The sequence below is a fragment of the Mesocricetus auratus genome, unplaced genomic scaffold, assembly GCF_017639785.1.
Source record: "Mesocricetus auratus isolate SY011 unplaced genomic scaffold, BCM_Maur_2.0 Super-Scaffold_100676, whole genome shotgun sequence".
NCBI lineage: Eukaryota > Metazoa > Chordata > Mammalia > Rodentia > Cricetidae > Mesocricetus > Mesocricetus auratus.
In genome coordinates, this window is record NW_024429266.1 from 69,241,506 (window position 1) to 69,265,761 (window position 24,256).

The 24,256-nt window shown below is 39.1% G+C and overlaps 1 protein-coding gene across 6 annotated transcripts in view; it reads left to right on the plus strand.

The window, feature by feature from the left end:
* Positions 1-24,256, plus strand: part of Epb41l5 (erythrocyte membrane protein band 4.1 like 5) — a 113,427-nt gene that overhangs the window by 43,929 nt on the left and 45,242 nt on the right. For 5 of the 6 annotated variants that reach the window (XM_005070295.4, XM_021227232.2, XM_013113543.3 and 2 more), the window contains 2 exons: positions 3,241-3,280; positions 3,656-3,771. In XM_005070295.4, coding sequence (XP_005070352.1) covers positions 3,241-3,280; positions 3,656-3,771 — 156 coding nt within the window. Of the gene's footprint in view, positions 1-3,240; positions 3,281-3,655; positions 3,772-7,128; positions 8,211-24,256 lie in introns of those variants that run through there. The other variant, XM_005070296.4, reaches the window with a different exon arrangement.

The following is a 24,256-nucleotide window of genomic DNA, read 5'->3' on the forward strand; positions in this document are numbered from 1 at the left end:
ACAATTATAATTTCAAAAATTATAAGAGACTAAGTTGGGTGGCTCACAGCTCTGGATGATCTGAGTTGTCCTTCAAGGATCCATATACTTACATGTATTACTTATACACAGACAAACACGCACATACATAAATAAACCTTAATAAATCTGTCTGTCTGCCTGCCTGCCTGCCTGCCTGTGTCTTTCAGAAGTTAAATGATGAGACAGCTCATCTCCCCCTGAAGGTTACTAGGCGTCTGCGTCTCTTTTATGCAATCCTGGGAAGCCCTGAGTTTGAACTGGCATGTATGCCCTTCGCTCTTGCCCTTGCCGTTCTGCTTGCATGAATAGTTTTGTTGCAGTGGACCATGGAGAACAGTGCCTTTTTTATGGTGTCTAACTATTTGACCTAAAAATACTTCTCGACCTTGTACTTGCTGTTTCATAAAATATGCCCAGTTTGAATAACAGGTTTATAAATTGCTGGTGTCGGGCTCTCCTCATGAGGTTCCACTAAAAGTACATTAAGAGAAGGTAGTGCTTTAAAGGATAATTGATGTTCATGGTTACTAATGCTGTTTTATTTTTCTAAATGATGCACAGGCTAGCCCCATGACCTGAACTTGAGACTCTTATTTGAGCTTCCTTCTCACTGAGTGGTGAGACTGTAGGCATATAGCTGTTGTACCTGGCTTAGAGACAGCATAGAACAGGACAAGGGAAGGAAATTAAGTAGAGGCTATCTATGAGCAAAAAGGTCAATGATCCTTTACAAAGTCCTTCTCTAAGATGCCCTGAATATGTTCACAAATCAAGTGAAAGGGAGTCTAGCCAGTCAGTGTATAACAAACATGACTCTGGCAGGCCTTGACCTTCTCCCCAATTTCCCTCTGCCTTGCTAAAAACTGCTAGATTACATTCCTAAAACTAGCCACAAGGTCTGTTCCCTTATTTGACTCCTTTCTCCTCCTGAGACTGACTACCAAGATCCAGCTATCAAAGTATTGAAATCCAACTATCAAAAGCCCCCTTTGACTGCCCTAATTAACATCCCCTTTTATCTTTATAAACCGTCATTTTTCCTATGTGTCATATCTGTCTCTCCTATATCTACAGGCAGTCCTATGCCCCTGCTCCCAGGAACAAATATCCTACCCCCTCTCCCTTGTTCCTTTTCCCTTCTCCTTTATCCTGTCTCCTGTGTTTGTCTCTTATTCCTTGCCCTTTGTCCCTTGGTCTTAGAGTGTCTTGTGCTGAATACTGGACCCTTCATCAATGTTTTGAACTAACTAACCTTAATTGTCTCTTCATTAATGATGCTTTGTTTGTTTCTATCTTTGTGGTACTAAACATCAAACCCAGGGCCTCCTGGATGCTAGACCGGCATTCTACCAGTGAACTACATCCTAAGCCCTGCTTTTTAATTATTAAGGAATTATGAGAAAAGTAGTATATTCTAGAAATTTTGATTTAGATAATATGGCTTATTATGAGAGATGTTTTTCTTGGGTCTCCTGGAAGTCCAGCACCCTTAGTAGTCAGTAATAAAATAATAATTGGGATTCAGTGGCTAAGAATGCTGGCTGTTATTCCAGAGGACCCAAGTTTGAGTCCTAGCTCCCACATTGAGTAGCTCATAGCTGCCTGTAACTCCAGCCTCAAGGATACAAGCCTTCTTCTGGCTTCTTCAGGTACCTTAATATATGTGTGCACACATGGATAGACATACACATAAATATAGAATGAGTCATTTTTTAAAATGGGAGATGATGGATAAAAGCACCTGCCACAGAACCTGATGTCCTGAGTTCAATCCTCAAGACCCATGTGGTGGAAGGAGAGAACCTCTGGCCAGTTGTCCTGATCTCCAAACATGCACAAAGTAAATGTTTAAATTTTCAATAAAGGATGTTTCGCAAAAGTGTAATATTTGTGAAGCTTAAGTCCCATTACCTTATTATTTACTAACTAGAACAATATATAAATATATAAACTATATAAAACTGAGTACTTCAAATGTGGTTGTAAGTGAAAATAGAATTATTAATTTAAAAGATGAGCCAGGCAGTGATGGCACACACATTCAATCCCAACACTTGGGAGGCAGAGGCAGGCAGATCTCTGTGAGTTCAAGGCCAGCCTGGTCTACAGAGCAAGCTCCAGGACAGCCAAGGCTACACAGAGAACCCCTGCCTGAAGGGGGACACGGGAGAAGGAATGAAGACCAACATATAAAATCAGATATGGGGAAGAAGACCAGTTAGGTTCTCAACTTGTGAGTCACTACCCCTTTTCGAGTCAAATGACCCTTTTACAGGGGTCGCATATCAGATATTCTGCATATGGTGTATTTACATTATGACTCATAGCAGTAGCAAGTTTACAGTTATGAAGTAGTAGTGAAATAATTTTATGGTTAGGGTCACCACAACACAAGGAACTGTATTAAAGGAACTCTTCAGGAAGGTCTAGAAGAGAGAAATTTGAAGGTTCCAAATATAAATGATACTAGGATGGGAATGCTCAATACCCTGTTTGGCTCAAGACACTTGATAGGCATTTGTTGAAAGATTACTAGTAATGTAAGGCACAGTTAAAATCTGTGTATATGGAAAATACAAATGGTCATAGAAATGCAAGTGCTTGATAGTCGAAACTATGACCATTATAGCTTGAGAAATCATCAATAATTTTGCTGGAAACAAAACATTAATATCATTGGTACTGCTTTGAATAGTATATTATAATCTTAGAAATCAAAGCATGGTATCACACATCTTTAATCTCAGCACTCCAAAGGCAGACAGATCTGAGTTTGAGACCAGGCTGGTCTACATAGCAAGTGTTGGATCAGCCAGGACTGTGTAATAAGACCCTCTCTCTCAAAAAAAAAAATTAGAATGTAATATCCTGGAATTTTATATGTAAGGTTTTTTAACCTATAATGCTTTATTATACATATACTACATTAATAATAAAAGTTAATGTAAACTATATATGTGTGTATACATATGTCAGGCTTATCAAAAGACTACACAATTATGCTCTTAGATTTCATTTTCTCAATGATACAATGATTTAAGCATGGATTTAAGTAAATGGTTTGTAATTAATTCAGTTCCAATTTGGGTCTGTATTCATTCATGTTTGTTTAACTTTTTTTTTTAAGATTGTATTTTAATTCCAATCTTTCTTAATCTTTCTTCCCTCCAAATCCTTATATATAAGTTTTTAATAGGTTTTTTTCCCTCTTTATTATAGTGTTCATAATGCTTCAACCCAGAATAATGACTTCCAACAGGTAAGACAATAGTAAGTTTCCAAATCTCCAGAGCACATAGTAAATTTTAGTGACTGTCAATGCTATAGTTGGATTTTTGTAGTGCGTGATATTTTATAAGTTTTGTACATTTCTTACTCCTACCACTTCTCCTTGTTTTACTAGGATTCTATGAGTAAAACAGATAATTCGTTAAACATTTCTGTTACTATAAATCTGGGGCATCAGTACATTGTGAATGTTCACTTATCAGCTAAAATTAGTGTATTAAAATTCAAACATTTATGTGCTATATAGATTTATATAGTTGTATTTCTTGGTGTTGCTATTTCTGCTTGTTAGTATTTGACCTTGCTTATAGGCAAAACAAATGAATTTTATGATTTTTGCCCAAAGGCTTGGGGTGTGAGGTCTCCTGTACCTATGAATCCTGTCTCATCCTCTGGTCCTGTGCTGGTGGAGATAGAGAATCTTCCACAGAATTCTGCAGCAGACCAACATGACAGAAAATGGTTTGTTAACCTCCTAAACCAAAATATTGCTTGTGTAATTGTATTCTAAACTTTTAAGCTATAATCTTAAAGTACTTTAAATGTGATTGAAAACAAATTATTCATATTTGTGATCCAAAAAGGAGCAGACTGAGCAGTCAGGGATGGTGAGCATAAGTTTGTGGATGAAGAAAGGAGGACAGTTGTCTAAAGGCAGAAAATAAGACATCTGGCTTTACTTTCATTAGTGTGATCTGGGAATGGCTGATAAAAAGTCTTTAAAAAAAAAAAAGGAAAAATTCCAGTTTGGAGAGCTAGAAAACTAGTTCAATGAAAGTAAAGTTATTTATGTAGTCAACAAACTCACAAATATGGATACTTTGTGGCCTGTTGGATCCAATCAGTTGGGTTTGTGCTTTCCTTAAAAGCCATATGACTTGGCGGAGGTTCCTTGGAAGTGATTGGTCCTATGGATATATTATCTGTTCAGGCTTTGTGTCTGTTTATTGGATGCACTTGGATGATTCATGGGATTTTTCTCTCTTCTCTTGAGCTTAGTTTGTTAATACTTGAAACCTAATGCGTTTCTGTGGTGATCTCAAGGTTTGGGTTGGTTTTCTATGCAGCCAGTTCTTCCTTCATGGTGGTGGTCAGTAGTGATTGGTGACTATCTCTGATCTGTGCTGTGTAATCTTTCCACTGGTATTGTTGGCTTAACTAACGACAGGATGCTTTGCTTGTGATGGTTCACTGTATTTTATCTCAGTTCCAGATAGCTTGCAGTTAAAATCAATCAAGGGGGGGGGGAGGTCTCTCCCTTGTTTTGCTCCATATATATACATATATGGGAACATAATATAGAGTATTTAGGTATGTGTATACACATGTACATACCAAAAGAAAACAAGTGAGATCTACAGATGTCAAGTTTTAGTCTTCAAGACATTATAATTTTCAGTTTCTTGCTGAAGTTAACAGCCCAGCAAGCAGTTATGCTCCATCTTTTTAATGTGCCACTGAAGCCCATTGTCACGTAAAGAGTAACCAGACTTCAGCTGTAAAAGAACTGTCTTAATATATACATGTCTTTCTTTAATACCAAATAAGAATCTGATTAGTTTACATCCTATGTTATGAATGCTACGTCTTTATTGAATTCCATTTTAATGAGTACGTATTTAAATCTATTTAATTTGATTTGTTAGGCACTACCAGTTGCTTTGTAGCCTTTAGAGAATATTGAATTTGAGTTTCAAGAAAAATGAAAAAACCTTGGAGCCGTGTGTCCTCCTCCTTTATATGGTTATGCTGATACCTCCTTTGCTAAAATGGAGTAGAGATGACCCTGAAAACCTGAGGAGCCTCAGAGTATGTTAGCAGGGCATGGACCTGAACATACAATGACATACTCTTAGAGCTAGAGATTCTCCAGCCTTAATGTAAAGTGCCTTCTGCCTCCTGTTCTCTGTTTCTGCATGCTTGTATTTCAGAGACTAGAAAACAGTCCTCCTTTAGAAGGAGGTAACAAAATGTGGGAACTGATAACCAGGTGACAGCAGAGTGTGGAATTTCTCACTCCTGGCAGATGATTTGGAGCCAATTTAATTGAAGCCTGTTTCCTGTTCAAGTCTTCCCTTGCCCTACCCCCTATATCTTAAAAGATACCATGAACTAGGTGAATGATTTAATATGTCAGTCACTTAGAATTTATTAAGGTATTTCATATCACTTGGAACACATACATTGTTTGTTAGCAAGAAGTAAGATAACAGTGGCATGTCCTTGAGAGGCTGAGGATAGAGACTCTACTGAATCCTGGTATTTGAGTCCAGCCTGAGCAACAAAGTAACCTTATCCCAAAACAAAATAAAGCATGCCTGTAATCCCAGTGCTTAAGAAGAAGGTGCAGGTAGACCCGTGATGTCAGCCTGGCTATGTAGTGAGACTATCAAAAAACAAAAAGAAGTAGAACTTGGAACTTTTGCATCTTTAAACCAGAACATAAGCCGAATTTAATCTCTAAATTTTTAGAGACTCTAAACCAAGGGTCATGAATTTTGTTTTGTTAGGTCAGATGAGCAAGTTGAATTTCAATGGAAGGAAATAAAATCATGTTAGTAGTTAAAAGCAAACAACACACCTTCCATGTTTATTTTGAAAAGTCTTTTCAGTTTTTATGAGTAAATAGACTAAAAATTAAATTAGTATTTCATTGAATTTGAAAAATAATACTGTTTTTTTTTTATCTAGATTTTAGGTACCCTTGGTAGTTAGTGAAGTATGTCCTGTCCTTGTCACATCACAAAAGTTTGGTTTTTGAGCCATAGCAGGTTTTTTCTTTCTGCTGGAGGACTCTTGTGACTCCATCCAGAGCTGCACGTGCCTATGTCTGTGCATGTCTGCCCTCCAGGTCCCCTGTGCTTGCGGCACTCGGTCTGTGCCTGTTGCTTCAGCTTGTACTCCTGTGAACTTCATTACAGAGAGTACAATAATTATTGTTCATTTGAAGCACTGATGTGAGCTTGCTTGATGTCTAAGACAAGTTGTTTTTCTTTTTTTTAAAATACTCCTGAATTTTGTTTCCTGGATTATCCTTTTTTTAAAATCATGTAGCCGGATGGTGGTGGCACACGCCTTTAATCCCAGCACTCGGGAGGCAGAGGCAGGCGGATCTCTGTGAGTTCGAGGCCGGGCTGGACTGACAGCCTCAAACAATACAGAGAAACCCTGTCTCATAAAACTGAAAAAAAAAATCATGTAAGTTTGGAGATCTTTTTTTAAAAAGATTTATTTATTATGAATACAACATCATGCCTCCATGTATGTCTGCATGCCAGAAGAGGGCATCAGATCTCATTATGAGATGGTTGTGAGCCACCATGTGGTTGCTGGGAATTGAACTCAGGACCTCTGGAAGAGCAGTCAGTACTCTTAACCTCTGAGCCATCTCTCCAGCCCCTGGAGATCATTTTTATAATTGCCCTTTCTATATATGTCTTTGTCTTTCAGTAGAATTTCTTCTAATATTTGAATAAAGCCTTACCTAGAATTTTTTTTCACTAGAATTCCAAACAGTATTTCTACCTAGGAGTGTCCCAGCAACAGCAGGGACAGATAACAGAGTGTTTTGCCAGCTGTGACTTTTCTTCATTAATTAATTCACTTAACTGATTATAGTTACATGTGTCTCTGTATTGGCGCTTTCCATTACATGAACCATGTAACTGTGTATTCCCCCCTCTGCTATTCCTGAATGTTATCACTGCTTGGGAACTGCTCTCCATGGTGGTGCACGCTGCTCACATTGCCTTTCCCCTTACACACCCATGTTCTCTGTTCCTGTTGACTAACTGTACTCCCCAATCCTCAACCGTCTAGGCTCTCTGCTACCAGTGACTGCTGTCAACGTGGTGGAAACCAGTGGAGCACAAGGGCCTTGTCCCCACCCCAGACTGCACATAGAAACTACACTGACTTTGTACATGAGCACAATGTGAAGAATGCAGGAGTCCATCATGATGCTCATTTTTCTGGCCGTGCAGCCATGACTGAAATATGAGTTGTTAACGCCTTTTAGGCCATGGAACTGCCATCCATTAGGAATATTGGAGAGAATGTATTTCATACCAATTCACTAGTTTCATACAGTGCTGTGATTGACTTCTTCTGAGTAAGGGAAGAGGATCTGAAGAAGCTGTAAGCTGTCACAGATGATGGCAGGTGTTGCCACGTTGAAAGGGTGTGCGTACCACTGTGGCCTTGGGAAGGGTTTTCATAATTTTAGTATTTAGCACATCGCTCAGAGTATCTCTTAGAATGTTCATGTTTATGATAAACTGTCACTTGTCATCCTACCCCATGCCTTCAAAGTAGATGGAGTTTAAAGAATAAGACACAAGGGCTGGAGAGATGGCTCAGAGATTAAGAGCACTCATTACTCTTCCAGAAGTCCTGAGTTCGATCCCCAGCAACCACATGGTGGCTTGCTACCATCTGTAATGATACCTGGTGCCTTCTTCTGACCTGTAAGAATATATGCAGGCAGAACACTGTATACATAATAAATAAATAAATCTTAAAAAAAAAAGAGTAAGACACAAAAGGAACCATGTTCTGTCATGGTGTAGTGGTCTTTTGTGGTACTCTGACAATACTGTTCTCACATACTGCTTTCTAAAGTGACCTGTGCCTTAATTTCAGCTAAGTACCTGTGGTTTTAATAAACATTTACTATGCTTTATGTGTTTTGCTGCTGCAGTTCTATAAATTACAGTAACAGAATAGTTCATGTAGAGAGACAAGACTGAATGTTACATTACTAGCAGAAGGTTATACCAAATAATTTTTTCTTACTTTTTTCTTTGTTACTGAAAATCCTTGACAGATCACCCTGGTTTGTAACACCTTCATAATCTGGCCTTATACAGCTTTTAAAATAAAGTTCTGATGTCAAAATGGAACCATTTTATGATGGGCTGCATATATTTGACACTTTTAGTCCTTTTTGAACTTTGCAATATAGTTAATTCAAGCTTTTTTGTTTAATTCATTGGAAGTAAACTAGCTGGTAAAGTTCATTTCTGATGATTGAAACACTACTTAAAATAAGCAGTGTTTCCTCTTACAATTATTTTAAATTTTAGAAAAATTTCTAAACTTTACAGAGAAATTTGAAGATTTATGTTGAGAATTATCGATGCTTTGAAATAATGAAGCTTTGTTATAAACATTGTATCATTGAACTGTTCTGGCTTACCTCAGGTTGGCGTCATCCTCTGGGTTCTCTCTGCTAGGCAGTGAAGATGACCTCAGAAGGCTTTGGTAAAGGGCTCCTGTTACAGATATAATAGGGCTTGTTTGTAGAAGGCAGATATGTAGCCTAAAACATTTATTTAGAACATGAAATTTGTAGTCAAGTCTTAATCTGCTTTGTCATATAAGGGGATCATTGCCTAAATTTATTATAGATAGTATAGGATAGATGTTCAAAATATTAACATATGCTGAATAAGAGCAGTTGCATATCTTAGCCCAACCTTTCAGACAGTCACCATCTAGTGTGCTTTAAAAAAGCACTAATGGATAACCCTCCGATGGTATTGTGTTTTGTTTTCTGTTTTTGCTTGGATTATAGTTACTAAATATTCCCAATGGTGCTTTTTTTAATTTTTAAGACTTGTTTATTTGTGTGAATGGGTGTCTGACCTGCATGTATGTCTGTGTAACTGTGTATCCCATTAGTGTGGTGCCTCTGGAGGCCTGAAAAGGTATTGGATCCCCTGAAACAGGAGTTGTGGATAATTGTTGGCTGACATGTGGGTACAGGAAACTGAACCTGGGTCCTCTGGAAGAGCAGCCAGTGCTCTTAATGTCGAACCATCACTCCAGCCTCTTGTTTTGTTTTCGAGACAGGGTTTCTCTGTGTAGCTTTGGAGCCTATCCTGACACTTGCTCTGTAGACCAGGTTGGCCTCTAAGTCACAGAGATCCACCTGCCTTTGTCTCCCCAATGTGCCACCACCACCCAGTGCCTTTTTCTTTTTTCTTACAAATATTTAGCTCTTAAAATTTTAAGCACACAAGCTCTGCTTTGTGCATGAAAAGTCTTAGTGGACATGAATATAATTAAAGGCACTAGCATTTCCATAATGCAAGTGAGTCGCAATGAGTAAAAGACTTGCCGGTTCCTTTATGAAGTCTCATGGCTCAGCATCACCTAACCTTAATCCTGCAGTCTGAGGCCTGACACTGATACAATGAACATCTCCTGTATATCCTAGCAAATTTAATTAGAAACCTGAAAAGCTTGTAATGAAAGTTTATATTGGAGGTAGTCATTTTTATTCCTAGAATTTGAGTTAGTCAGTAGTGTTCAATCTTAACGGTTCAGAATCACATCATGGGTTTTCTTTCTTTGAAACTTAGTTATGAAATAATTTATTGTTAAATTTCTAATGGGGAAGGAGTTAGATACAATAAAAGACAGAGGGCAGTAGAATCATGTCTCCTAAGTGTCCTATGTACTTTAGGCTCTTATATTGATAAGTTGATTATCCCTGGTCTAAAATCTCAAGTCTCCAGATAACTGATGTGATAGCAGTTTCATGCTTGTTAAAGATTGCACTTTAAAGGCAGCAGTAAGCAGACCAAAAGTGTTACATATATTTAACCGTCCAACCATGTACATGAAAATGTATGACTCAGGTTCCATCCCACAAGTACTTCATCTGTGTATGTACGTGCAAATATTTGAAAATCTAAACTGAAATGGAAAACATTTCTGGTTCCAAGTATTTTGGATAAAGGATATCCAGACTGTACTATAAATATTTGCTCTTGTGACTGGTAGTCTCAAGATGGCAGTACATGGTTGGACTGGAGCAGTGAGGGATTTATAAGTAGTTTATCCCGGATGGATGGATGGATGGATGGATGGATGTCTCTCCTTGTAATGGTTCAATGATCAAAGTCCTAGACTTGAAGATGGAGAACGAGATGATTCAGAAAGTAAAGCCACTTGTCATTAAGCTTGATGACCTGATGACCTGAGTTTGCCCTGGAACTCAAAGTAGAAGGCTCCTTCAAGTCTAGGAGTTTGAAACCAACCTGACCAACATAGTGAGACCCTGTCTCAATGAACTGTAATAAATACATAATCTAGCCAGGCAGTGGTGGCACACGCCTTTAATCCCAGCACTCAGGAGGCAGAGGCAGGTGGATCTCTGTGAGTTCGAGACCAAGTCTGGTCTACTGAATGAGTTCCAGGACAGGCTCCAAAACAATACAGAGAAACCCTGTCTCGAAAAAAACAAAAATAAATAAATACATACATACATAAATACATAATCTAGACTAGAGAAATCCTTCCAGAGGCGCAGTGTTATAGCACTATCCTTTTGATCAAAGGAAATCATCAGCACAGAACTCCATGTGTACTGAATAATATTTCTAGTGAATATAACTAATATTTTAGTTAGGTTGGTTGTGTTCTGTTGTTTTTATAGATGGGATGGTTAACAAAGAAAAGCAAGTGATTTTCATAAATGAGCTGTAATTATTCTTTTTATGATTAAAAACTTTCTGCTGGGCATAGTAGTTCATGCATGGAAGAAGGTGAGCCAGGAGGATTGCCATGAGTGTTAGACCCTCTGAAAAAAACAAAACTCATAGGTTTTTATCTGTCTATAAGTATGATCTAATTTTTCTGATCTTGAAATGCTAATCACATACACATTTTAAATGAAGTTACAGAAATATTTTATTTATGGCTATTTTTATTTTAATTTGAAGATTATAAAAAATGTGTTTTACAAATTCAAGAACAAGTTAAATTCTTATCTGCATGCTACCCATTGCAGCCAGGAAGCATGAAATGCTTACATCATTAAGAAGGACACAATTAAGAGCACGCTGAGAGGAGGGTTCTCAGGTCTCCTGTAGTCAGCACAAAGGGCTCAGTAAGGTCAGAGCATTGTCTGGCCCAGGGCTGCTAGACATTGAGGATAAACTAATACACCTGTTATTTAAAGCAGCTAATATACAAACATCTTACTATCGTATCAGCTCAATTAAAGTGATGAATGGAGAGTGCTGGCACATGCCTTTAATCCCAGTACTTTGTCAGGAGCAGGAGTGCCTGGCCAGCTCAGTTACACAGCAAGTTCTAGGCCAGACAAAGTAAGCAAAAGTAAAAACTTCTTTTTGCACAGAAGTGGCCTACAAACATGCACCCCAATGTGCACAAATACAGTAAAGTATTTGTTAAACTCTTGAGTGGAGATTGTACATCAGTCACCTGGGATGTAAAAGTCACTGTGTAAATATGTCAGGATATGAAAACATAACATATTTAGAACATATGGCATAAAAATATACTAAGTGAAGGACAGTGAGACTACTTGTTTTTTAGGGTAATAAAGGTAATTCACATGCCCTCTCCCCAGTTCTGGGGATTGAACCCAGGGCCTTACAGTGGTAAGTGTTCCATTGCTGAGCAACGTGCCCAGTTTATTTACTTCTCTGCTTTGCTACGTAGATATTTACTAGACATTTGATTGATGTAATGATTTTTATCCGTTAACATTGCTAGATTACTTGTGTATGTCCCTATGACACAATTTTATTTTCCCCTTTTTGTCAAATCAGTAGCTGGGGGAGGCTGAGAGACGAGTCCTGAGTCTTGACTTTCAAGAGAAAGAAGGGTGCTTACTGGGGAGGAGCCTGGCTTCCCATGCTCATAACGCATCCTTCAACTTTGGCTTCACTCCTGCTCTGTTTGTATTCGCTAACATGACCCAAAGAGTTAGGAAAGTGATTGTTCTGTACTAATCCAGCACTGATGGGGGAAGTAGTGGATAAGACTCTTAGTAAACAAGCTCTTCTTTCCCAACTTACATTTCCAATGCCATTAATTTTAAGTTTGTTAGGCATTAGTTTTGAAAGTAATACCACACTGCATAAATTTATTTTATTCTTGATATTAGAGCTTATATGGATTTGCAAAAATAATAAAATGTTGGTGCCAGTAACACTTAGTATTACTCTTACATTTTAGTTTTATTTTTTATTGTTACTATGTATGCATTCTATGGTACATATTAAGGTTAGAGGACAACTTTGTGGAGTCATTTCCTCCTATCTTTATGTGGTTTGTAGAATTGAACTCAATTACCAGGCTTGTAAGGCAAGTTCCTTTACCTGCTGAGCTGTCTTGCCACTCCTTATTATATTTTAATAGAAATTATACCACAGCATTAATTTTGTCTTCCTTCCAGAATTGTTATGAGCACTCATGTGTAAAATGCTTTGACATAGAGGCTTAATTTTGAAACATTAATCTTGGTGGTATAGCAATTATACCATGACCAGAAAGATGGGCAAGTTACAGGTTCTTGCCACTAACCTAGTGACCTGAGTTTGGTCCCTGGGACTAACTCATACAGGTTGTCCTCTGATCTCCACATGATGGCATGGAACACACACATGTATACAAATTAATTTCAAAAAATAAAGAGCACATGAAGCACATAACTTTTCATGTAAAATGTTAAACATTTTTTTTTCAATGATTCCTGTCAGTTGCTAATTCATGCTTGTACTTTGAGCAGTGGAATCTGTTTAAAGATTGATAAAAAGCAGTCTGTGATCTTATTACTGGGAGTTTAGAACACATTCTTGTTCTCCTGATTTTTTTAATACTAATTAATTACCCTCTGGCCTCAGTTGGCGGTGTCAGAGCTTGAGTGAGCTTTTCACAATGTGTTCCTTACAGCACTCTGTTTATCTTGGCAGGAAAAAGATAACCTGACCTGGAGAGCAACATTCTCCAAGGATTGGGACTGAAGACTTCTTGAGTGTCATAATAAACTTCTTCCTCCTCTTTAAAAATAGATTCAACAGCAATAATTCTAATTTTTGCTGTTGGACAAAAAAAAAGTTTTATTTTGGTTTTATCTAATTTTAATAAAGAATGTAGATGCATCAGTTTGTGACTAGGATTTGCAACAAATTGCATATTCTTTAATAAATATCTTGCTATAGGCGCTAATCATTGTTTATAAAATAAGGGTTAATAGCAGGAAGATGACTGCTAGCTTGCTCATCTGTGGAGCTAGTGTGGTCACACTGAGAGACATTATGCAAAGCACCTCACAGTATAATGTGCCATTCAGAAATGGACCATTTTCACCTAGCAGAGGTTTGCTTGTAGTCACTGAGCTTTAGGGCTTCATATTTAAGTGTAGACTCTAGGAGTTTGAAGATATAAGTTTAAAATTTTTCATCAATTCTTCTTGGGGACACCATTAGCAAAACCCTGGGGAGTCTTTGGAAAGACCTGGAAAGATTTAGATAATTATGTGTATTCAGCCAAATTTCACAATCCTGTTGAAGCAGTAGAAATCAAAAGTATGGTGATGCATGGTCTCAGTAACACCTGGGGAATAGAAGCAGGAAGATCCAGAGTTCAGGTTATCCTTTGCTACAGAGAGTTAGTTCATGAGACCCTGCCTCATTAAAAAAAAAAAAAGTATTGAGTGAATTGGAAAGTTGATAACTACTAACCCAGAAATAATGAATTGATTGAATAAAGAGGTCTTGGAAATTCATTTTTAAGTTTTAAGTGAAAAATATTTGGAAGTCATTTGTTTATTTGTAGTCCTGACTCTCCTGGAGCACAGTGTAGAGCGGTGGTTCTCAACTCAGGGTCACAACTCCTTTGGGGGTCAAACAGCCATTTCACAGGGGTTGCATATCAGATATCCTGCATATCATATATTTGCATTATGATTCATAACAGCAAAATTACAGTTTTGAAGTAGCAATGAAATAATTTTATTGTTGGGGGCATCACCACAACATGAGGAATTGTATGCGTACACTTTTTTGTTCTAAAATTTCTTGACCTTCTATTCACTTCCGGTTATGCATGCCATGTTGAATGGAGTTACTTCAGGTGTGGCTGCTGCCCTAATAGCCCAACATTTCCTAAAGTCGTTCTTCACCATGCTGGGGCAGTGTTTCTCCTCTTTCAATCCATGATAACCTCCTCATTTTTAACTCTTAATTGCTGCTCTGACTTACTATTTTATTGAGAAACTAAGCAGTCAGATCTGTGCACTCATACTATCTTAGCACTGAATGTGTCTGTGTTTGAGCATCTCTCCTTTGCTTTTCCTGTCAGTGCCCCAGTGAATCCTCTGTACTATATTTAGGGCCATCATGCTATCCATTCTGTCTTCTCTTTGTTTCATCAGATTTTTCTCAGCTGCAAAAAAAATAACCCTGTTAAATCATTTAAGAAGAAACCTCCATGATCCTTGTCTCTTGCCTCATTTCTGTGTTCCACTAATAACAATTTTTTGCCTACAGAGAATTGTCTGTGCTCAGTACATTCTCTTAGTCTTTTAAACCCAGTTGGACTTTGTATCTGATACAAAAGGACAGGTTGCATACTGCTCAAGAGTACATCATTGAAAAGGAAATTCACACATTTTTGACAGTGACTTTCCTTATCTTTAGGAAATGCTTATTAAATGCCACCTCTGTCGAATTGCTTTGGTTGGTTTACATGTGACCTCCACATTTCTCTACCCACAATCAGTTTACACTGAATTTGTTAGCACTCATGCCAAGTGCTTTCTTCCTCATGAAATGCTTTTTTCACTTAAGGACACCACTCTCTTGTTTCCTAACCTCCCGAATACCTTTAGTTCCCACTGCTAGTTGTCCTTCTGCGCCTAACTGTATGAACTGTTTTAGGACCTTTTTTTGTATCAACTCACTGTAGGTAATTTCATCTAGTGGTATGATATTTATTAAAGGCCGTCTGTGGGGCTAAGGAAATGGTTCACTGGGAAAAGTGCCGCTGTCCAAACAAGAACCTGAGTGTGGATCCCCAGCATCCACCTAAAATCAGGGCACAGTGGTGTGTCTAAAACCCAATGCTAGAGAAGTGGAGGTGGGGGCAGGAGGATTCCAGGGCTTGCTTGCCAGATAACCTAGCTAAAAGGTAAACCCTGAGTGAATGAGAAACCTTGTCTCAGAGGCTGCAAGGTGAACAGTGACTGAGGAAAACACCTGATGTGAACCTCTGTTCACATGCACATACACCACACAAAAAATGAGAAGGGTGTGTATATGCTTGTTTTCATTTGCCTCACGAGCTTGGGCTTGTTTATTTCCAGATGTATATATCATACTGCCTATTTCACACTTTTACTTAAGTATTCTAAGCATCTCATTTTTTTAAAAGTGTTTGGAAAGTGTTAGGTTTACTGAACAGTTGCGAGGATGGTGCTGAGAGCTCCCACAGCCCTCATTTTTGTTTTTCCTAATGGGTTGAGGAAATCAGTTGGTAGTGTTTGCCTTGCAAGCATGAAGGTACAAGATCATTTCCAAGAAGTCATGTTTTGTTTTTTGAGACAGGGTTTCTCTGTATAGCTTTGTAGACCAGGCTGACCCAAGAACCCCATGCCTCTGCCTCCTGAGTGCTGGGATTAAAGGTGTGCACCACCACCACCCTGCTAAGAAGCCATGTTTTTTTTTTTTAAATTTTAAATAGCTTGTTTTACATGTCAATCCCAGTTCCCTCTCCCTCCCCTCCTCCCACACTCCCCTTCCCCCTCTCCCTCCCACCCTATTGCCAAATCCTTCCCCATAGGGGATATCTAGAGTCTGTCATTTAATCTTGGTAGGGTCCAGGCACTCCCCTAAGAGTCCAGGCTGAGAGAGCATCTCTCTTTGTGCTATAGGCACACGAAGACAGTTTGTATACCAGGGATAGACACTGATCCACAGCTCAGGGCCCCATAGGTTGCCCAGGCCTTCTCACTGACACTCACATTTGGGGGGTCCAGATCAGTCCCATGCTGGCCTCCCCACTGTCGGTCTGGGGTCCAAGAGCTCTCCCCTGTTCAGATCAGCTGTCTCTGCTGGTTTTGCCAGCCCATTCTTTGCCAATTTGCTCATCACTCCTCTCTCTCTGTCACTGGGTTCCTTGGGTTCAGTTCAGTGATTAATTGTGTGTTTGCCTCTGCTTCCATCAGTCACAGGATGAAGGCTCCCGGATGGTTATAGAGATCAAGTTCATTATCAGGGATGGGCATTTGAGGTGGTCCCTCCACTATTGCTTAGCTTGCCAATTGGTGTTATCCCTTTAGATCACTCGAGGTCACTCTGGTGCCTGATCTGTCTTCGAACCTATGATTCCCTCTTCCCTCTATTCTACCCCCACCCCCTCAACTTCCTGTTCCCCCATGACCAACTCCCTCTTCACCCCCTCTCTTCTTCCCAGGTCCCACTCCCCTCCACCCCTCGCCGTGTTCCCCATCCATTCAGAGGATCTTGTCTCCATCCTCTTCTCTTGGGTACTATGCATATATGCATATCTTTTAGGTTCTTTCCTGTTTCCCAGACTCTCTATCTGTGGAAGTGTAGACTGGCACTATCCTGATCCATGTCTAAAATCCATATATGAGTGAGTACATACCATGTTTGTCTTTTTGCGACTGGGTTACCTCACTCAGGATGGTTTCTTCCAGTGCTATCCATTTCCCTGCGAATTTCAAGATTCCATTGTTTTTTTTCTGCTGAGTAATACTTCATTGTGTAAATGTACCACATTTTCTCTATCCACTCTTCAGTTGAGGGGCATCTAGGTTGCATCCAGATTCTGGCTATTACAAACAATGCTGCTATGAACATAGTGGAGCAGATGCCCTTGTTGTATGAACCTGCCTCATTTGGATAAATGCCTAAGAGTGGAATTGCTGGGTCTAGTGGTAGATTAATTCCCATTTTCCTGAGGAATCTCCATACTGATTTCCAAAGAGGCTGTATGAGTCGGCACTCCCACCAGCAGTGGAGGAGTGTTCCTCTCTCTCCACATCCTCTCCAGCATAAATTGTCTTCGGTGTTTTTGATTCTAGCCATTCTGACAGGAGTAAGATGGTACCTCAGAGTTGTTTTGATTTGCATTTCCCTGATGGCTAAGGATGTTGAGCACTTTCTTAAGTGTCTCTTGGCCATTTTAGCCTCCTCTACTGAGAATTCTCTATTTAGCTCTGTATCCTACCTTTCAAGTGGATCCTTTGGTGTTTTGGAGACTTGTTTCTTGAGTTCTTTGTAAATTTTGGAGATTAGCCCTCTGTCAGATGTAGGGTTAGTGAATATCTTTTCCCATTCTGTGGCCTGCCTTTTTGTCTTTTTGACTGTGTCCTTTGCCTTACAGAAGCTTTTTAGTTTCAGAAGGTCCCATTTGTTAATTGTCGATCTCAGTGCCTGTGCCACTGGTGTTATGTTTAGGAAGTGGTCTCCTGTACCAACTCGTTAAAGAGTATCTCCCACTTTCTCTTCTAAAAGTTTCAGTGTGGCTAGATTTATGTTGAGATCTTTGATCCATTTGGACTTAAGTTTTGTACAAGGCGATAAACCTGGATCTATCTGCAGTCTTCTGCATACCAGTACCCAGTTATGCCAGCACCATTTGTTGAAGATGCTTTCTTTTTTCCATTGTACAGTTTTAGCTTCTTTGTCAAAAATCAAGTGCTCATAGGTGTGTGGGTTAAAATTAGGGCTTTCGATTCGGTTCCATTGGTCTACCTGCCTATTTTTGTGCCAATACCAAGCTGTTTTCAGGACTATAGCTCTATAATAGAGCTTGAGCCATGTTTTTAAAATTCCAGTGTAATGGTTTTCACTTGTAATCCCAATGCGGAGAAGTAGAGACAAGATTCCTAGTGCCCATCACCAGCTAGTTGAGGTTATCCATTGACTTCTACACACACATGTGTGCACACATCACAGAAAATCCCTAAAATTAAGTTTGCTGCTATCTAAGCTGGACAGGTTTTGCCAGTCTTTGCTCTTCAGGGTCTCAAGCAAAGTTCCATGTTGCATTAAATCATGTTGAATCAGAATGCCCCTCAGTTTGGGCTTGTATGGTGTTTGCACATGATTGTATTGAAGCTGTGGATTTGACGGGGGATACTGTGATGCTGTGGTATCCCAGATTTAATAGTTCCAAATGAAGCAGTTGGTCTTTTGACCTCCTTAGTTTTCCCATATCTACAGATTTTCCTAACTTGATAAATCACAGTTCTTACTTTCTTATTTCCAGAGTGCCTTAGTTCCTGGCTGGAGGTTTTGAAGGGCAGAGGGTCCTGCAGATTCCATGCACCCTAATCATTCCCTTTGCTCCTCTTTGTCTCATACTCGTCAGCTAGGAAGTTCAACTGTGAGTTCAACAAAATGCGTCCAGAATCCGACACTTGATGACATCTCTACTGCTGCCACCTGTTTCAGTTTTATGTTGGTACTGTCCTATCACCTGGTCTTCAGCCATTGTTTTTCTTTGATTTTTCTCTTCAGTGGCCATGGCAGCCATAACTTAGATCCTACTACCCTCTACTATAACCTTCTAGTATTTTCCTCACATTAACAAACATTTCTCCCACTTGTGATTTTCTGCCAGTCTTCAGCTTGCTCACTTGCTTCCAGTGACTCATCCCCTATCACTTCCTGTTTGTACTCCATTGCTAGATGCCATTTTGACCTCAAAGTGCATATAATTCATTCCAACATTTCAGGGTTTTTTAAAATATAATTTTTATTCTTTTAAATTTTCTTACCCCTCTTCTCCGCATGTACTTCTTTTTGAAAATAATAGTAACCTACTATGTTTAATTAGTTTTGCTTATGTGGATGTGTGGGGTTATTTATTGAATGACGAGAAAATTTACCTAAATCTACACCCTTGAAGAACATTGACTACTCCTCCCAGCAGTCACTCATTACCAATAGCTCCACAGCTAGAAGGCCTATGCCCTCTCCTCCTGTTCATGAAGGAATATTGATGAGTAACCACAGCTCCTATGAGTTATGAGTTGAACAGCTGATTGGTGTCTATAAAACAGCATTTTACAGCAGTCTTCTCCATCCTCTGGTTCTTTCTGCTGGCTTCTCCACAGTGTTGCCTGAGCCTTGTGTGGGATGGGGAATTCATAAAGATGTTCTGTCTAGGGCCATACACTCACTTAATCTTAGCATTTTGGTAAATTATAAATCTCTATTTTAACCTCCACCCACTACAAAAATCAGCTGTGCTGACCTAGGTTAAAAGCAGCAGTAATCTATGGATATACTTAAACACAAATATTTAGAAGGCAGTTTGACAATATGTCCATTTAGCAAACTAACGGTAAGTAGGTTCTTCTGTGGATCTGTGACACCTCAATATGGGCTTCTGACAAAGTTTGTAGTAGCAATCATGGAATCCTTGTGTGAACCAATCTCCACAATGAATCAGAAAGGTGGGTTACTCCCAAAACATTCATACCACTGTTACACCAGTAGGCATACCTAGTGGCTCAGTATTGTAGCATGTAGGGCCTTGTAGATAGAAGTTTCTATCCCTCCCAGTCCCGCAGCTGTTTAGTCCCAAATAAACACACAGGCTCATGTTAATTATAAACTGTTTGGCCAATGGCTCAGGCTTCTTATTGGCTAGCTCTCTCTTAATTATTAACCTATTTATATTAATCTGTATATCTCCACATGGTCTTGGCTTACCAGTGGTGCCTGAGCTTCTTGCTTTTCTCAGCAGCTACATGAAGTCTCCCTTGAGACTCTGAGTTCTTCCCAGCCTTTCCTAGTCTGGTAGGTCTACCTGTACTTCTTGCCTGGCCACATCTTGCCTGTCCATTGGCCAAACAGCTTTATTCATCAACCAATAAGAGAAACATATATTCATAGCATACAGAAGGACATCCCCCATCAGTGCCTACCACTGGTAAAACTGTCGGTGACTTTTCTCCCTTAGTGGCTTACATAACACCTCTGGCACTACACAAGCGAGCCAGCAGAGAGACAACCACAGATCAGTGCCAGCCCAATTTCTCAGAACTCCGCAACTTAAGTGTGTGGTGTCTTCAGCAATGCGATCTTCCCATCTACTTCTGCTGAATGACTGTCTCAAGGGTTTCTATTGCTGTGAAGGGACACCATGACCACAGCAACTCTTATAAAGGAAAACATTTAATTGGGATGGCTTACAGTTTCAGAAATTTATTACATTATCATCATGGCAGGACATGGTGGCATGCAGGCAGATATGTTACTGGAGAAGGAACTGAGGTTTCTATGTCTTGATCTGCAGGCAAAGGAAGTAAATTGTGACACTGTGTAGCTTGAGCATAGTAGACTTCAAAACCCACCCCAACAGTGACATACTTACTTCAGCAAGGCCACACTTACTAGTAGTGCCACTCCTTTTAGTGGCCATTTCCTTTCAAACCACCACAATGATCAAGAGCAGTAGCAAAATCCTATATTGTTTGGGGGGGGTCTCTAGGACCTCCCGGACTAATAACTCAGTAGGGAGGTAACCCACACCAAGCACTGAGACCTCTATTTTAATAACCCATGTCAGTTTCAAGTTTCTTATCATTGGACTATTCTGACTACTCTGAAATAATTATATGTACCCTTAATCTTGATATTCTGTAGTCCCTTCCCCCCCTTTTTTTTCTCCTCACTTTATACAGTATGATTATGGCTTTGCTATCTGTATTCAGTAAATTGTCAGTTCCATTAAACAAAACATTTACTTATCATGAGAACAGGAACTTTGAACATATTTGAATTAATGAATGTGAAATAATCTCAAACTGTTGCCCTTTATTTCAAGAAATTGACAACCTGGGGACAGGCAGCTTTCCAAATGCCTGATAGAAACATGCCATTGGAAAGCAAAGCCTTAGAAAAGTGAAAGCTTGAAATTAGGAAGGTTCTGAAGTCATTGCAGACAGATATAACTTGTTACAACTTTGTTTCTCTAGCAAAAGAAATTTTAAAAGTAGCAAAATACAGTGTATATAACTGAGGAATGATGACTCATAATTGAGTAAAGTCTAAATGGTGGTGATGCTTCTGGGCCTGGCAATGTTCTATAGGTACAGCATAAATAAATATTTAATTCTGAGAGTGCTGTAAGATATTTAGGTGGGTGAAGAATTAAAGTGCATAATACATATATACCAAAAGACAGCTTAGAGAGTTCTAATGTAGATAGTCTGAGAGCCTAGATAGCTTGTGCACGTGCCCGTCTTGGTTGGCCCCAGAGTGAAAAGTAGAAAGGAATACAGTAGAAATTCTGCTGTAGGGGTAAGGGAAGGATATGGGGGAGGGAGCCAAGACGTGATCAGAATTGGAGTGCATGAAGTGAAACTCCCAAAGAATCAATAAAGAAGTTAAAAAGTTCTGCTTTAGCAAGGTGGCCGAGGAAAGACAGGAGGATAAGATGCTACATCTGTGTTACATGTGGCCAGTAAAAAGTACAAGAGGGAAGAGATGACTTCATCATAAAGGTGCCAGCACACAAGCCTGACAGCCTGGGTTCTGTTCCTAGAGCCCTCATAAAAAGCCACAAGTGCTAGCATCCATTTGTAATCTCAGTACTTCATTATGAGATGGGAGGCAGAGAGGAGAATTACAGCTCAGCAGTAGAAACAAGGGATACTCCTCTGCCTTTCTTCCCCTCTCCCCTCCATCCCTCACTCTCTTTAAAGACACACACACACACTTTTTAAGTACTTTTTTTTTGTATGTGTACTAGCCTAGATTCTAAAATTAGAACAGTGACATGACAGTTCCTACCACAGTGACACACTCTCGAAGAGGACTGCTAATATACAAGTAGACAAAGATGCAGTGATTTTTAAGTAGAAGGTGGAGCTTTGCAAACAAGGTAATGTCTCTGTGAGTGAGTGACTACAGGATGAGAGGTGGAATAAGAAGAGATGGCTCAATTGAGGTAGGGATTGAGCCATAGAAAATAGTATTGCAGGCAAAAGTTCAGAGGCCTCTGAAATGAAAAAAAAAAGTGATGAAGGATAGGATGAAAACTGGTCAGAAGAACTTAATCAAGGAAGACAATGGTATAGAAGGGTTTAAAGGAGCTAAGTAAGGAATCCTGCATCTGATTGATGTGCAGGGGAGAGTCTTCTTCCTTGGGAGCCTATAGTAAGTTTTAAGCAGGAGAATGACATGCCGACTGCTCCTTTAAAAGATTTCCTTGTTTAGGGGCAAAGTGGATTTCCCTCCCTGAATTCGTTGGCAGTAATTTGCAGATATTATGAGCTTTAACCTGCAGATTCTTCAGTGGGTATGTTTTAGGAGAAAAATAGTAATCTTTTTTGTATCTGAGACAGTTACTACATAGACTCAAAATCAAGGAGCTAGAGAAATGTCTCAGCAGTTAATAGTCAGTACCAGTTTTGCAGAGAAAATGAGCTTGGTTCCAAGCACCCAGATTAGGTGAGTCACAATTTCCTGTGTCTCTAGTTCAGAGATTCCCATCCTACACTCATGTGCATGTATCCATACACAGATGTACATACACATAGCTTAAGGTAAGTCATAAAAACTATGATAAAAAAGAAAAACTACTGTTAATTAATAGTCACTTCCACATTCTGATTTCTTGTTTTTCCCAGTGCTTTCATTTGTATCTATATCTTTGTTCCATGGCAGATTATATTTAGTAGTTTCTTGTGTTTCTTGGGTCTATTAATCATCCGTTCCTTAACCATGACTGTCTAACAGTTGTGTTCTTAAATAGTGTGTTTCTTTCACAGACAATTTAGATTAACCTGATTGTTTCCTCATGGTTCAACCTAAGTTATACATTATTGACAAGATCTATAATATGTTTATAATTCATCAGACTAGGGAATACTTGATATCAGTTTGTCCCATTACTGTTGTTTGGTTACTTGATTATAATGGTTAAAAGTAATATATATCAAGGTTTTTTAATACATTTGACATTCTTTTTAAGACTATGTTCTGTTTACATGTATGCATATATATATGTACACCATGTGCATGCCCGGTACCTAAAGAATCAGTAGAGAGGGTCAGAGCCCCTAGAGCTGGAGTTAGTGATGATCATAAGCCACCATGCATGTGTTGGGAATTGAACCCAAATCCTCTGCAAGAGCTTCAAGTGCTCTTAACCACTGAGCCATCTCTCCAGACCATATATCTATCAAGTTTTATGTTCTCAAGTTACCTGTATTTATAATAAATTTACCACATGCATTGTATTATTCTCTCTCCCTCAAAAATGCAACCCAGACCAGCAAGATCATGCAGGTAAAGTCATATGCTGCCGAGCCCAACAACCTAAGTTTAATCCCCAAGATCCAAATGGTGGAAGAAGAGAACTGACTCCCATACAAGTTGTTCTCAGACCTCCACACCTGCTCCACGGCATGCACAATAAATAAATTAAAAGTATAACTTTAAAAGATAAGTGTTTTAATGTAATCTGGTGGTAAAAAATTAGGTATCATTTGTGATGGTAGCAAATCATGATTGACCAAGTAGCTTCTAAACTGGTAAATTGATATTCTGCGGTAAGAGTTTTCTACTTACACATGACTTCATTAATTCCTTTATTCAACCTATTTGTTAGTCCATGACTGTTAACATTTTGGCAAACTGTTCCTATCAAACTGCACCTATACCATATGTATCTGTCCTATAGACTCTTTTTAGTGCTTACCAGGGCTTCTGCACTTAACTGTGACATCAGCCATTCTTTAAGACACCAATTTTGGTGTAGTATTTAGAGCTACAATCTGACCAAGTAAGTCTATTCATTACTGCAGTGGACACCTCAAGATGTTGCTGTTAGAGTCACAAATTCATGCTGATAAATCTAAAGCCAGTATTTGTGGTTCTTAGCTTTCCGGGATTTCTTCTTCCCACTTCCCTTCTTTTTTGGTGAGAATCTAGCTCTCAACAGTCTCAGGATTTCCATATTATGTTAATTCCCGAATTGCCCCACCCAGTTTCTGCCCAGTACTCCTTTTATAGGCCAAGAATAAGCAAGCACTGTGTTTCACATATACTTCTGTCAGGTCTGAATTTTTCTGTGTGTAGACAATTGATTTGATAGTAAAAACATTTTAATTAGTGTAGATCAAGGGTGTCCCACTTTTTGG